We start from the raw sequence: 16,654 nt of genomic DNA on the forward strand, positions 1-16,654 counted from the left end.
AACCGACAGTAGTGACAGATCAAAAGTGACAGATGCAAAACAGCAGGACTAGCTTTGTCTAAATACCCACACTTGCAGTCTTTGCACTTGACCACTTGACTACTTTTATGATGTATATCCTGTATTTGGCCCCAGTGTTCTAGTGAACGTGTAGTATTTCTAACCCGATGGGACACACTTAACAAGTGCAAACATGTAATTAATGTGGTGTTTCTAATTATGTGATAAAAGCAGTTTTATGAAAATACATAACTATCTCTGGAGTTTTTACCAATAAACTGTGCAATATGTTCTACTACTAAATTATATGTATCTAATAATATAGCAAAGTCAGATTTATTTTTATAGCAGTTTATTTGTATCAAAGTAGCTGTACCAAAACAAAAACAACTCACCCTCAGATTGTTCCAAATCTGTATCGATTGATTGTACTGCTGAACACAAAGGAAGATATTTGGAAAAATGTCAGTAAACAAACAGATCTCATCCCCCATGTACTGCTATAGTAGGGAAAATAAATACCGTTCGAGTCAATGGGTGATGACATCTGTTCGGTTACTGACATTCTTCCAAATACCTTTCTTTGTGTTTAGCAGAAAAAAAATCCTGGTTTGAACCAAATCTGAGGGTGAGTAAATGATGACAGAATTTTCATTTTTAGGTCAACTATCCACGTCTTATTTGAAACGTTTTGCCATTATTTAACAGAACAGTAAGAGATATAAGGACAGGGGAGAATGAGATTGGAAAATAAAATATCCAGGGATATTTCAGCAACCATGTTACGACATTACATCTACAATGAGTAAACAAGCCATGTCTTGTTGTCATTTATTGTTTAATGATGTACTAAAATAAGCCAAACACAATCACATATAATATACAAGATGTGCAGACAACCACCACATATCTCTTAACAACTGAATTTATACTTCGACAAGATTTAAAAGGCTGATGTTGAAACTGTTTTAAAGTTGTTTTCATATTAATTTCTCAAGTGATTTTTAAAAATCTGCGCTGTTGCAAAGCAGATTTACAGCAAATACATATTGATACAGATAGTAAGAGTGTCACAATATACTGAATAACCCTGATATTAAAAACCATGATCATTGATATTGTGTTAATGCTTTACACATATGATAATGTTGTAAATAATTTTGCATCCATGACCAATAGTTATCAATAGCCCCCCTCTCTCTCTCTGCCTCCCTACACTTGTATTTTGACTGTAATGTATTGGCAAAAAAAGGAAAAAAAAGAATTTGACTGATATTAATAGACATTGTGATAGTTTTATTATTGTGAAATTCTAATATCTAATATTGTAAAAAGCCCTAACAGATAGTAATGACAAAAAAAGGAAATTATGTAAAACATAAAATACATGGCATTATTAGATTTTTTAAGCAAGATGTACATTGACCAAACTAACTGAAAATAACTGTAGGTTTTAACCAAACCATTATATTCATAGTGTTATTAAGCATGTGTGTTTATCAAGAAAAATGGTCTGTTTGATTATAATCAGTCTCAAATATGAAGCATTTCAAGAAATGGAAATAGCCTTTCATCTAATCGCTCTTATCTACTGTATAACAATGCTTCATGAGAAGATAATGTATCAAAACAGTAAATAATTTACAGAGACAATGAGACTTGGTAGATTTAGTTAATAGATCATCATAATAACCAGACACGGCTCTTCAGCTTTTATGGAAATAGCCCAGAAAGAGGAATTTATATAAAAACACAAAAGTAACAATACACACAAGGATTTGCAAAAATACCATAAAATATAGTTAACATGTACATTAACTGAGAAACGCGTCTCAGATTATAAAAGGACCATCATATTAAACGCAACATGATAAATCAACCCTTGACCCTAAAACAGAACATCATCAGTCTCCCAGTGAACAATCCAAAAGGAACAGTGGAAAAGAACCAACACCGAAAACAGACTCAACCAGGAAGCCCAGTTCTCCATGTAATACATGTTATTACAACAAAAATTGTTAAGACATTGTTTGACAAAAGCTACCACACACACACACAAGTAATGTGATTTATTTACAATTAAAGCTGTCAGCAGCATGGGGAGATGGAGATGCTTTCATGCTTTTGAGTATCTTAAGCCCCTGAAAAAGAACTTCTCAAATGAAATATCAAAATTTGCCACTCGACGTATAAAACATGTCAGTTACTGTGGGCAGTAGGGTGTGGCACTGAATATTGGCATGTAGATGTCTTCAGCCCAGGACTTTTATCAAACATGAAATATGGGGCAAAATGATTGGACATTGCATGTTACAACATCAAAATTGGTCAGGCTTCCACAGACACATTGTTCATAGAAACCTCGAATGCATTGCAACTTAACATTTCAAAGGCCTTTAGGTGAGACTGACCGAATATGATGCTGATCTCATGAAAGAGTTCATAAAAATACAATGCCTGTAAATGGCAAAGACCTGCGGAGAAAACTTTCTCGAGGTTTTAAGCACAATTAGGCCCTCAAAAAATGCAATTCAGTCCAGAGAGGAATGATAATAATACACAAAGCAGTTCTAGTATGGTCCTCGCGCCATCTGTGCTCAGGCTCTTACTACTACAAAATTCTGGGTAGGCTGAACTTGGGTGAACTTAGTTTACTGTGACGATTTTGGGCAAGCCGTTTTTAAATGTTTTCCCAAATTACCATATCGGCTGAAAGTCTTTCCGCATGATGGGCAGAGGTACGGCTTCTCTCCAGTATGAACTCTCTCGTGTACTTTCAGGGCTCCTGACTGAGTGAAACACTTCTCACATTGTGAACACTTGTAGGGTTTTTCGCCGGTATGGATTCTCTCGTGCACTTTCAATTCAGCAGCTCTAGCAAATGTGCTCCCGCACTCCAAGCACTCGTAAGACTTGTCGCCAATATGCGTTTTTAGATGGTCTTTAAAGCCGTGCAGCCATAAGAAACTCTTTCCACAGAAAGAACACACGTAGCGCCTCTCGTCTTCATGAATCCTCATGTGCGTCTTAAGGTGCACGGCCAAAAAGAACTTTTTATCGCACTGATCGCAGTGGAAGGGTCGTTCTCCTGAGTGAGAGAGCAGATGGGTTTTCAGATTGCCTGCCTCAGCAAATCTCTTGCCACATTCAGAGCACTGATGCAATTTCTCTCCAGAATGGATTTTCATGTGCCTTTTAAGGCTTCTTGGATGTGTGAAACTCTTTCCACACAACATGCATGCAGAAAGCTTCTCTCCGGTGTGAATTTTTTCATGTTCCTTGAGGCCTTCCTTTTGTGTGAAGCTCTTTCCGCAATCAGGGCAGGGGAAGGGCTTCTCTCCAGTGTGGGTTCTTAAATGCCTCTTCAGGTCTCCTGAACATGTGAAACTCTTTTCGCACTGAGGGCAGGTGAAAGGCTTTTCGCCAGTGTGAATCCTTATGTGCCTCTTAAGGTCTTCTTGACGAGCAAAACTGGACTCGCACTGAGGGCATGTGAAAGGTTTCTCTCCAGAGTGAATTTTACAGTGTTCCTTAAGGCTCGTTTTACACGTGAAACTGCTTCCACACTCAGGACATGTGTAAGGCTTCTCACCGGTGTGAGTAACCATATGAACCTTAAGGTGTCCTTTACGCGTGAAACTCTTTCCACACTCGGGACAGATGAACAATGTGTTAGCTTGTATGTCATCTTGTGAAGAATTATTTTCGGTGTCTGAGGAACTTAGAGATTCATCTCCACTTATGAAATCCTGATGTTCCTGATACTGCTCCACTACATTCAAATCTTCACTTTCCTTGACTCGCATCAGCTCTAAAATAAACATATTACATGATCAAGCAAGATAAAGTGACAATACAAATGTTTCATCTTTCATTAGCTCTATAATAAAAGAGAAAACAAGAGAAAAACAACAGAAATGAGACATGAATCCTCTCTTGATTTTCAATGCTAAAGCTTAACTGTCTCCATGCTATCAGATCTGGTAAAGAGTTGCTAACTTGCTAGTACCCAATGTTATAATACTTCAAATTAATCTACAGTTGTGCTCGCTCAAAATTATTTCTACCCTATACATAAATATGACCAAAGAAAATAAATCTGCTAATTTAGCCTTTTGAGCTTTTATTTGAAAAAGACGAACAAAAATCTAACCTTTCATTAGAGAAGAAGAATTTTAAATGGGGGAACCTCATTAAGAAGTAAATGTTTTTTTCTAATACACATCGCTCATAATTAATCATACCCTTTTATTTAATACTTTTTGCAACCTTCTTTTTGCCAAGATAAACAGCCCTGAGTCTTCATCTGTAATGCCTAATGAGTTTAGAGAACACCTGACAAGAGATCAAAGACAATTCCTTTATACAGAATTCCTTATCCAGACCTTTCATGTTGGTGCTTCTCCTCTTCAGTTCTCCCCACACATTTTCTATAAGGTCCAGGTCAGGGAACTGGGATTACCATCGCAGAAGCTTGGTCTTGTGCTCCCTGACCCATTTGTTTTGACGTTTGTTTTTAGATCATTGTCCTGTTGGAAGATCCCAACATGGCCCATTATGTGACTCCTAGCAGGGACAGTCAGGTTTAGGGTTGAAAAGGGGTGGAAAATTCCTGGTAAATTTCCGGAAACTTTCCATGGGAACTTCATCTGGGGAATTTTGGAAATATTCCAAGTTTGAAATTTACCAAGAATTTATGGGAATTATTTAGAAATTTTATTTAAACTCATATAAAACATAAAAATAAACATTTTGTTTGGTCATAATCTGACATGCATGCAAGCTAATTTTTGACTGATTTAATTATTAAGTAGAAATTTAATTCTGAAAAACTTAAAATATTTTGTTGTGGTAAACATATTTTAATGGTAATGAATATTTTACAATTCATGCAAATGAATAGACATAGGCTAGATGAATAAATACTTGAAAAAACAAACTATAACCTAGTATATATACAAACCCGATTCCAAAAAAGTTGGGACACTGTACAAATTGTGAATAAAAAAGGAATGCAATAATTTACGAATCTAATAAACTTATATTCTATTCACAATAGAATATAGATAACATATCAAATGTTGAAAGTGAGACAATTTGAAATGTCATGCCAAATATTGGCTCATTTTGGATTTCATGAGAGCTACACATTCCAAAAAAGTTGGGACAGGTAGCAATAAGAGGCCGGAAAAGTTAAATGTACATATAAGGAACAGCTGGAGGACCAATTTGCAACTTATTAGGTCAATTGGCAACATGATTGGGTATAAAAAGAGCCTCTCAGAGTGGCAGTGTCTCTCAGAAGTCAAGATGGGCAGAGGATCACCAATTCCCCCAATGCTGCGGCGAAAAATAGTGGAGCAATATCAGAAAGGAGTTTCTCAGAGAAAAATTGCAAAGAGTTTGAAGTTATCATCATCTACAGTGCATAATATCATCCAAAGATTCAGAGAATCTGGAACAATCTCTGTGCGTAAGGGTCAAGGCCGGAAAACCATACTGGATGCCCGTGATCTTCGGGCCCTTAGACGGCACTGCATCACATACAGGAATGCTACTGTAATGGAAATCACAACATGGGCTCAGGAATACTTCCAGAAAACATTGTCGGTGAACACAATCCACCGTGCCATTCGCCGTTGCCGGCTAAAACTCTATAGGTCAAAAAAGAAGCCATATCTAAACATGATCCAGAAGCGCAGGCGTTTTCTCTGGGCCAAGGCTCATTTAAAATGGACTGTGGCAAAGTGGAAAACTGTTCTGTGGTCAGACGAATCAAAATTTGAAGTTCTTTTTGGAAAACTGGGACGCCATGTCATCCGGACTAAAGAGGACAAGGACAACCCAAGTTGTTATCAGCGCTCAGTTCAGAAGCCTGCATCTCTGATGGTATGGGGTTGCATGAGTGCGTGTGGCATGGGCAGCTTACACATCTGGAAAGGCACCATCAATGCTGAAAGGTATATCCAAGTTCTAGAACAACATATGCTCCCATCCAGACGTCGTCTCTTTCAGGGAAGACCTTGCATTTTCCAACATGACAATGCCAGACCACATACTGCATCAATTACAACATCACGGCTGCGTAGAAGAAGGATCCGGGTACTGAAATGGCCAGCCTGCAGTCCAGATCTTTCACCCATAGAAAACATTTGGCGCATCATAAAGAGGAAGATGCGACAAAGAAGACCTAAGACAGTCGAGCAACTAGTTGTCTCCTCAGTCCCCAGACGTTTGCAGACTGTTATAAAAAGAAGAGGGGATGCCACACAGTGGTAAACATGGCCTTGTCCCAACTTTTTTGAGATGTGTTGATGCCATGAAATTTAAAATCAACTTGTTTTTCCCCTTAAAATGATACATTTTCTCAGTTTAAACATTTGATATGTCATCTATGTTGTATTCTGAATAAAATATTGAAATTTTAAACTTCCACATCATTGCATTCTGTTTTTATTCACAATTTGTACAGTGTCCCAACTTTTTTGGAATCGGGTTTGTACAATACTGGTCAAAAGTTTGGATACATTACAATTTTAAGTAATCATTCAAGCCTGCATTTTATTGTTTAAAAATACAAATAGTAATAACAAATACTTTTTATTATTCAAAGAAAAAATTATCACACATTATAAAAAATATTAAGCAGCACAAAATTGATGAAATCAGCATCATGTGTCACTGAAGACTGGCGTAATGGGTATGGAAAATTCACCTTTGGATAACAGAAAATACATTATATTTTAAATGATTAAAATAGAAAAATATTATGTTTTACAATATTACTGTTTTGTTCTGTATTTTTATCAAATAAAAGCAGGCTTGATGAATAAGAGACTTCTTTCAAAATCAGTTAGAACAGTAATGTGTCCAAACCTCTGACCAGTAGCCTACTGTACTTCTGTATGATGACAGAAAACTGGCTAGCACAATGTAGAAGAAAGATAATGCATCACAGCTTGTATTAGCTAGCCTCATCAATTGTCAATGAAATAGTGCTGGCTTACATTTAGCATATCTGATTTACTGGCTGGCTACTGAATAAACACATTTTGGTATTTGCTAGTTAAACTTTAATGCCATAGGTAAAATATATCTAACCAAGTAATATCATTTTTTTGAATGGATGTAATCGAACTCAAATGTAGAACTGTGGCTTCAATATTCCTGTGGTAGTCAGAGTCTGGAAGATGGGCATTTCCCACCCAGGTGACTAAGGGATTGTTTGTGGGAGATGGTCTCTTTTAGACCGTTTTTTATCATCTCACCTAAATATCTGCTCAGTCAGTGTATTTGTTTTTATAATGGTATAATTTGCACAATAGCTTACATGGTTTTAAACAAATTTGTGTAATATTTATGGACATTGTTTACATTATTTTGTGTGCAGGATTCAAGAAATTATCTGTGTTATGTTATGGAAGAATGCACAGTGCATGTGGGGGGTGTGGTCTCAAAAGCCCTGCAGTACGCAGTGTGCTGTGGGGATGTGATTGATAATTGTGCAGGGTAGAAATTCAACTGAAATTGCATTAAATCTGGTTATTTTAACCAATATTAATCTGCAAGATTTTTATTAAACTACATTTAAGTTCCCTGTATATAACCTACACTTTTGTAAATTCCCTGTTTATTCCCATATTTTCCCATTAATTCCCAAGGAAAGTGACCAGCCTTGAAAATTCCCGGAATTTTGCAACCCTAGTCAGGTTTTGATTTTTGATAGAATACATGATGCCATCTATCTAAACAAGATATCCAGGATCTCGAGCAGAGAATTAGGCCCAAAACATTAAAGGGGCGATGAATTAAAATCACAATTTTAACCCGAGCTTTTGTTATATAAGAGGGAATCGTATTCCCGCGAACATCCTGTAAGTGTCAGAACTGAAAACGCCCTTTTTACTGAGATTACATCTGTTATTGACACCAGGCCCAGCGAACGCCAGGTTCTGGAATGCACCTATCAGGTTGACCACCGCCTCCACAGAAGAATATCAACGACTACTTCTCTAGCCCCGCCCACTGGTTCGCGCATGACAGACCAGTGGCGCAGAACCAGATAGAGTGAGCAAGCAATAAACAAACATGCCGTTAAAGATAGCTAAATATTGTGCCATCCCAGGTTGTGGAAGAACACAGTCGCTGCATAACCTTCCTTCGGATTCCGATATTAGGAATGCGGGGTTAAAGTTTATTTTTAAAGACGTTCCAGCTCATGTGGGAAAAACATGGAGCGTTTGTTCGTTTCATTTCTCCGAGGATTCCTTCGTGAACAAGGCACTGGATTTGTGGAGAGACTAAAATGAAAAAGCAGTGCTGTGCCGTCCATATTGGATCCGATAGGAATGGCGCAGCAATCTTATGCGAGTAAAACGTTTTTGTACTATGCGTCACTATTGCTTTGTTATTGATCGCTTGATCTATGCAGAGGTTGTCTGTGATCTTAAGCCTGTGCGAATCGGCATCTCTGTGATTTGCGGGAGTCTCCCGTTTGTTTATTTATCATGGCAACTCTCGTAACATTTGAGACCCGCGATCGCGGTGATCTTCTGTCGGGTTCGCGATCACGGGTCTCAAATGCTGACAGGTACGGTCATATATCATTAAACGCAATACAACTATAGGCTATACACACTATACGCAAAGCCTTGCCATCACATCCGCGAATGTGTCACATGAAATACTGATGTGGGGAGGTCATTTATAAATCACAGGAGGTCTCCAGATAATACTAATGCCCTGCGAAAACTGTGAATGGTGCTAATGTGTAACCTAACGTTACGTCTCCAACCAAATTCACGGAAGGTTCCAACTACACAAACTGCTATCCAATCAAAGCAGTGGGCGTTTACTTCCAAGTGTCTTCAATGCGGCACGCCCATTAAAACAGAGCGTTTGAAGAGCCGGCCTCAAAACCTGAGTAGAAAATAGCCCATTACTTATTGATTTTGAATGTAAAAACCACGCGAATGTCATTTTTTTTACAAGTACCTCATGTGTATTAGCCTGGTAATACCAAACTCTGCTACTTCGCTTTGCTTCGTAGACAGAGTCTGGAAGGGCATAATTGACAAGCGTTTACTTTCTCGTGGGGGAGGGGCACTTGTCTGAAGTTTTAAATCATTGGTGTACCCGTAAGCCAATCACATAACGTTTGGTTATGACATATGTTATGCGCCGGCTCAGCCACCTCAAACTTCCGCTGTAAACACAGGTATACTGCGAAAACAAAACCATCGAGCAAAATACCGGAGTGAAGATGTCTGTGAACGACTTTTGCAGATTATGTGAAGTAAATCTACGCATCAACAATTAGTGCATCTAAACTAATATTTGACAGTGGAGACAAACAAGAACATATTTGCAGCCAACTGTCAAAGTTAGGATTAGTTCTGTTAAACACGGCAGCTCTTCGTTCATTTCGAGTCTGTTGGAAATGCTGCAACTTAATTGCAAGATTACAGCATGACATGGCAATGTTCAAGAACTGGAAAAGAAAGGAGACACTGACCTGTCAAAAGGGTGCCAGTTCGAGCTCGACAGATAAAAGAGACCGAGATACACCCTATAAAACTCCAAGGACCATAAAAAAGCCGAGGAAGGCCATGGACTTGCCATCACGGAGCAGTGTCACCGAGGTGGGTTAAACACTAAAATGCTAGTTTGGACATAGGTCCAGTACTTTTACTTGTTTACAAATCTTAAATTCGGCGCTTAGCGTCTACGTCACGGCTCTCAGCCTGCCCTCTGTTCGATGGTTGGACGGCTGGTGCGGAGCCGGAGATAATCTGGTGCTGGTTTACTATATCAGACTGAGTACAGAAGCGAAGTGAACTGAAATTGAGCGGAAGTACGAAGTCTGACGTAGTCAGTCCACATGTGTATCCCTGTGTGCACCAAACCCATCTTCAGTGTTTGCTGCAAATGCTCCTTTTTAGTTTCATCTGACCACAGAACATTTGAAAAGTAACCGACACTACTTCCTTTCTTTGGTCAGATGGCCAAATTTAAAATTCTTATTCTCGGATAAAAGGTTAGCTTTTTGTTCATTTTTCAAATAGAAGATCAAACGGCTTAAAGGAATAGTTCAAAAGTGAAAAGTCTGTCATTTTTTACACGCCCTCTTGTCATTTTAAACCTGTGTGGCTTTATTTCTTCTGCAGAACACAAAAGAAGATATTCTGAAGAATGTTTGGAAAAGAAAACCGTTGGTCCCCATTGACTTGCATTGGTTTTCTATCCATACAATAGATGCCAATAGGGACCATTGACTTGCATTGGTTTTGTGTCCATACAATAGAAGTCAATGGGGACCAGCGGTTTTTGGTTACCAACATTTTTCTTCTTTTGTACTTTGCAGAAGAAAGAAAATCACAGGTTTAAAATTACAACAGGGAAAGTAAGTGACAGAATTTTCAATTTGAAGATAAACTATTCCTTTAATGAAGCAGATTTATTTTCACAGCCTTCTTTGGTCATATTTACGTAGGGTATGTATGAATCATTTTGAGCACAACTGTATATACTTTTCGGTATTTCGTCCTGTTTTGTTTACACGCGTTATTTCCCTACTTTGATTTTACAAGTACGTACATAGTAAAGTTTTGAAATGTTTCTCTACAGTGAAGAATTAAAGACCCACCAACCTCCTTCATCATCTTCGTCAATACTTTCATTAGAGACGCTGCGTGGTTCTGGATCACTCAAGTCCTCAATCTCCATCTTCACACGAGACTGACACAAAGATCTTCGTCTTAACGCATCGATTTAAAGAGTTGTTTAATATAATCAGAAATCAATGCACGATGCACCTGTGTGCTCACTGGGTGTGGTTTGTCTTTAGAAAAATAACCTGTTTTAATCTTGCGCGAAGATTATGACAAACAATTTTCTTCGTTTCAAATGTTCGGCCTTAAATTACTTCAATAACATTAACGTTGTTAGAAAACAATTCGAAGCGTCCTTGAACGTTTGGTTTTGCTTGGTTGTTGTAAACGCCGAGTGACTCAAATTCACAAACCTCTCTGTGGAGCTGCGGCACAGTCTTATAACGTCACAGCACCACAATGGCGTCATTCAGCGAAGCAAAATAAAAGTCCCATGGGCAGCGGATTTGTTTTCACAAGGACAATAAAGAACAAACATAGCGCTGCTGTAATTGTTTTTGTGAATTTTACCAAACTCATTTGAACTAAGGCATTGATCGTGAAAACGATTTTTTTTACAACTTGTAGTTATAGAAGTTTTATTTTCTTGCACTGACTGATCGATTTGCTAATATATATTTTGATGTCATTTGCCCTAGTAAGCTATGATCTCCAACCCTGCTCCTGTCATGCAGACTGCAGTTCCAACACACCTGTCTGTGGTTTTTCGCCTTGGAATAATAAGGTTCTGTCCGGAATTTTCATCAAAATTGAGTTATTCACATATTCTTATTCTGTGACAACTTATTTACATTGTGTGCTGTTTGTTCTTCACGTTGCACAATGCACAAACTTTGAAGCTTGTTATCTCAAAACTTCAGCTGTGGTTGATTGGTGGTTGGAGCTAAACTCTTCAGGTTGGTGGCTCCCCAGGAGACCCAGCTGCTCTAAGACACTTAGCTCCCGAATTCACATTTTTAAAAGTCAACTAGGACCACGCTTTGAGTTAAAAAATCTCCCTCACTCTGTTCTACTGAAGTACACCTTCTGAAAGCCCTGAGGGAGAGTACAATTTTCCTGGACCTAACACGACTCTTATCCTGTAAACTAACAAGACATAGCTACTTCACAATGTGTTTATTTGGAATTACTTTCTGGTATGGACACTGAGGGAGGAGAAAGACAACTCCAGGAGTTTTTGGAGGCACAAAACACGATCTGTTTAAACAGCATTACGAGTAACATTGGGAACTCAAAGTCTAAGAAGAAGTACTGTTTGGACCACTTAGGAAGACATAAAAAACGTTTTAAAAAAGTCGATAGTTCACCCCTCCCCAATAAAAGAAAATTCTGTCATCATTTACACACCTTCAGACTGTTCCAAACCTGTATACATTTCTTTGTTCTGCTGAACACAAATGAGGATATTTGGAAACCAAACCGATCTCATCCCCCATTGACTCCCATAGTATTTCTTTTCCCTACTATGGCAGTAAATGAGGGATGAGATCTGTTTGGTTACTGACATTCTTCCAAATATCTTACTTTGTGTTCAGCAGAACAATCAATTGGAACAACCTTAGGGTAAGTAAATGATGACAGAATTGTAATTTTGGGGGGCCTATCCCTTTAACACTACACAGATGTTTAAACAAAATAAAACCAGCAGAACATTTATAACCAAATGTTAAACGAATATCTATAAACAAAGATTTCATTATATATGTAAGATTACAACAAATAAAATAACTGTAACCAGAAGTGTTTACAACTTGCGAAGTGGTCTATACAGTGCTTGTTAAACTCAAAACCTTGGCTATGTTTCTTCAAATGTTTTCAGACCGAGGATCGTGCATCCATGCATCAGCCCAAATAGGAGTAGAGAGTCTCGCTTTCTTTCTGTTTTGGAAGTACGACATCACAAACATCGATTGATTTATTTGGTCCTCACATTTTTGAAAAAGTGTTTCTTGGAATTGTATTTATTTTTCTTGTAAACATTTTTCTTACACAAGTGCTTTAGTTTTTTTTTGTGTGTGTATGAAATCATATGTGGATTTAATAATTACAACTGCAATGGGATAGCGAGGGCAAAGGAGGTGATTTATTGCCATTCATAATGAGTTAACATTGTGGAGGGAACAGAAGAAAAGAAATGGGACACAGTAATCAAAGTAGTAAACTTTACATCATATAGGAAGCATAGTGCGACTACTGTCAGTATTAGAAACTATAGAGCATGTGCAAATGATTTGCAGGAAATATGAAGAAGAGATGAGAAACATGATAAAAGAATGAGGAAAAGTAGGATTAACTTTACAAAAACAGCACGGATGATGTGAATGAGAGGTAATGGACGTTGCAGGAAGCAAATCAATCCGAAAGAGGGCAGCAGCGCATCGTTGTGGACGCAAACTGCCGTGAAACCACAATGAAGAAGAGAAGACGAAACCTGCGTTTTACGGAAGAGGAGGGAATCGCCCGGATGATCGCGATGCGGATGTTAGTAAATGAAGGGGTTTGTGATATCAGTATTCATGTTTTAATAATACGGGCTCACTACAAACTCCAAAGTTCGAGATGCACAATACACAACGCGGTGTGTGCTGTTAGTTCACAGCAGAAGTTTGCGAGTTGAGATAAATCCCGGGATTATTCCCAAGTCTTCGTAAACGTGGCGAAGAAACGCTCGAAAACTCCTAAAACCGACACACGGCTGTGAGGATGGAGTTTGAGGAGAGTACGGAAAGTAAATATTCAGAAGCATGCTCAATAACAAATACTCCATGTACTGAGGAAGAAAGAGGTTAGTGTCTAGTGCTGGAAAGCTTGAGGCAAATCTGATTCGATAACATGAATTTAAGATCACACACATGTTGAAGTCATTCATTTTGGGCATCATTGTCATTTCTGGTTTTCATGTTGACCTTATGCGTTTTTGGTCTCTACCAGCTGAGCTACACTTTGTAGGTTTGCTTCTGAATTGATTTTTGACATGTTTATGTTTATTTTAGACTTTGTGAAAGGTAAAGTGGAAGGTCTGGATGGCAACCAGTGTCGGGAACCTTGTAATTTTATGACTGGAGAAAAATCTTCGAGCTGTTCTGAGACAGAAAAGAGCCTGACGCAAGAACCAAGTCGGAGTACAGAAGGCACCAATTCCTTCGTCTGCCCTGAATGTGGAAAGCGTTTCTCACACAAAGGACACTTTAATGAACACCGAAAAATCCACTCCGGGGTGAAGCCTTTCACGTGCCCGCACTGTGACAAACGTTTCACGTGTAAAGGACATCTTAAAAGGCACGTAAGGATTCACACTGGAGAGAGGCCTTACACGTGCTCCGAATGCGGAAAGGGTTTCAAATGCGCCACCAATCTCAAAGACCACCGGCGGTCTCACTCTGGAGAACGGGCTTTTAAGTGTGAGCAGTGTGGTAAAAAATTTATTTTAGCATCAAACTTAAAGGCGCACATGAAAATCCATACGAACGAGAAGCCTTACGTGTGCGCTGTCTGCGGCAAGGGCTTTTTACGGCTGGGTTGTTTTAATGATCATCAGAAAATACACACTGGCGAGAGAGCTCATATATGCTTCGAGTGTGGCGATACCTTCACTAGATCCAGTGCCCTGAAACAGCACCAAAAAACTCACACTGGAGAAAAACCTTTCAAGTGTTCATGTTGTGGAAAGGGCTTTACGCATTCAGGAGCTCAGAAAAGACACGAGAGAGTTCATACTGGAGAGCGGCCGTATCACTGCGCTTCATGCGGGAGGAGATTCACCCAGTCCAGTGATCTGCAGAACCATATCAAAAAGCCTTGCCCAATGTTGTCGCAAAGTTCATCCTTACTTGCAGTGTAAAAGGTGATTTTGTGTGAGGTTTATACCTGCAAGCAAACACAGTTAGTGGAAGTGTCTGAACAGGTATCTATTGGGAGTATAAATAGCACTGCCACTTAAACAGTGCATTGTCCGCACAATTAGTCCGTCGTTGGGATTTCGGACACAATTTTGTTACTACTGGTTATTTCCAAGGGAATGCTTGGTAAACATGGCCTGCATTCTTGTACCGGGTACGAGTATTTATAAACCATTCTGTGATGTTAGGCAACGGCCCAGTTTCACAGACTTGGCTTGGCTTAAGCCAGATATTTAAGTCGCTTTTGATCAAATGCCTTCGATAAAAACATCGGTGTGCATCTTGAGACAAAACAATGGCAATGACATATTTCAAGATATGTCCGGGCAATTTATTTTCTGTTAAGACGACTCCAATTTTCATTTGAGTCTGGGACTAGTCTTAAGCCATGTCTGAGAAACCGGGCAAACATGTTCTGTAGGGATATATATTTGAAGAAAGGGTCACATTTTTTTCGTTCCGGTGTTCTATGTGTTATTTATATATCTTGTAACCAAAGGCACTAATACTTGCTGATATTTTACGTCGTACCAAAAACAAAAGTGTTCAATCTTGTGTGACCTATAAGCATAGAACAATGTTGACTTCAACAAATTTGTATTGTTGATCAAATTTGTATTCAATCAAACATGGTTTATTGAAGCAGAGCAGATGTATTTGATTTGACACCACTGACACTGCGCTCTACTAATACTACTTTATCAATGATTGAAGGGTCTCGAGTACATTGAGTCGCACTTTGCATTTCGAACACGCGTTGCTGCTAGATTAAGCATGTTTAGCCTCTCTACATTAGATGCATAGTGACGCTTATGATGCGTTCTCTTTTATGGCTATTACTATACATAATCAAGTGACCTTTTCTGACAAATAAGGTTCATTTTAATTTAACCTGATGATCACCACTTTTCTCTTTATTGCTGAGACACCTCAAAAGAAACAAACATTCAGTGATTCAGCGGTGTGTAGTAATGTTACAGAAATCCGCAGTAACAAACCACCTGAATCGTCATGTATACCGTGCACTGGGAGTTAGTTTGTTATTGGATACCTGATCGTTATCTAGATTTATCTCATATTATCTTATTGGTCAAAGAACAGTGTCCATGCCAAACCACGCCCAAGCAATATTTGATGCAATAGTTTTGTTTGTTCACTAATATTTTAGGTTGAAAAAGTCAATTTTGACTGCACACTAAACAACTTTATCTTACTTCACTGTTAATTTACTGCTGTATTTAGCTATTATATTCTAAATGGTTCCTGCGAAAGTTTGGTTCCTTCAAAGATTTCTTATTAAACGGTTCCACAAACCAAAATAAAACAGTGATAATTAACTTTACCATTTTTAAGATTAATCATCAGAGAGGCAATAATACAGTACAAGAAGTGTGTTTTTTGTTTGTTCCTTTCTTAATAAAGATCTTTTGTTGTTCACTATGGATGCGAGTTATGTTTGTGTAATGTATGATAGAACAATGTATCTCATGATGCCTTAAAAGAAGCCTAAAAAGTGAAATATGAATTTTGTTCACGTCACAGCTCATGCTGTGTTCAGTATAGTAGTTACATGATAAATGCATTATGATGATACTCATTTTCTTCAGATGCATCTCCCCTGACAGAAGAGAGATGTTATCAGTTTATCAGTCCGCTTGAGTTTTATTACAGCGGTGTTCAGACATTTACTGCTCTGTCAATGTTTGATCTCGCACTTTTCTTCTTCTTTTTTACACGTTTTATAACATTAAGGCTTCTCTGTCATTTCTCGGTTGTTTTGTTGCTGGCTCAGACATGAGGCACAGAGCCACTCTATACACTTGCCTTTTTCTTTTTCAAATCTTATATCTCTTTACCTCTCAAGGTAAATGTGAGGTGAGTAAATCTTTTACCCATCCATTTTTAAGCTGTAATGGAAATATGTCCAGTTCTGTTAGAAGTTTAGCAACTTATTGCATGTGTCATATTGCATATGACTTTTTTATAGTCACGTTATTTCAAAGAAATCTCAAGGAAAACTCTTTAAAAATCATTTTCACCGTCCATATTAACTTTTTGCATTGTTTTTCATCCTTTTTTCTTTAG

The 16,654-nt window shown here is 38.3% G+C and overlaps 1 protein-coding gene across 2 annotated transcripts; it reads right to left on the reverse strand.

Annotated features, from left to right (window-relative positions):
• Window positions 1-798: 798 nt before the first annotated feature.
• LOC130554359 (gastrula zinc finger protein XlCGF8.2DB-like) lies at window positions 799-11,055 on the reverse strand. 2 transcript variants are annotated; one of them, XM_057333947.1, is made up of 2 exons: window positions 10,650-11,055; window positions 799-3,811 (listed from the first exon to the last, which is right to left on the reverse strand). In XM_057333947.1, exons 1-2 carry the CDS (start codon window positions 10,723-10,725, stop codon window positions 2,652-2,654), a joined length of 1,236 nt encoding a protein of 411 aa, XP_057189930.1. In that variant the 5' UTR covers window positions 10,726-11,055; the 3' UTR covers window positions 799-2,651. The 2 variants fall into 2 exon arrangements, with proteins under 2 accessions (XP_057189930.1, XP_057189932.1); XM_057333949.1 differs by lacking the exon at window positions 10,650-11,055 and adding an exon at window positions 4,386-4,512.
• Window positions 11,056-16,654: the final 5,599 nt, after the last annotated feature.

The sequence above is a fragment of the Triplophysa rosa genome, linkage group LG5, assembly GCF_024868665.1.
Source record: "Triplophysa rosa linkage group LG5, Trosa_1v2, whole genome shotgun sequence".
Taxonomy (NCBI): Eukaryota; Metazoa; Chordata; class Actinopteri; order Cypriniformes; family Nemacheilidae; genus Triplophysa; species Triplophysa rosa.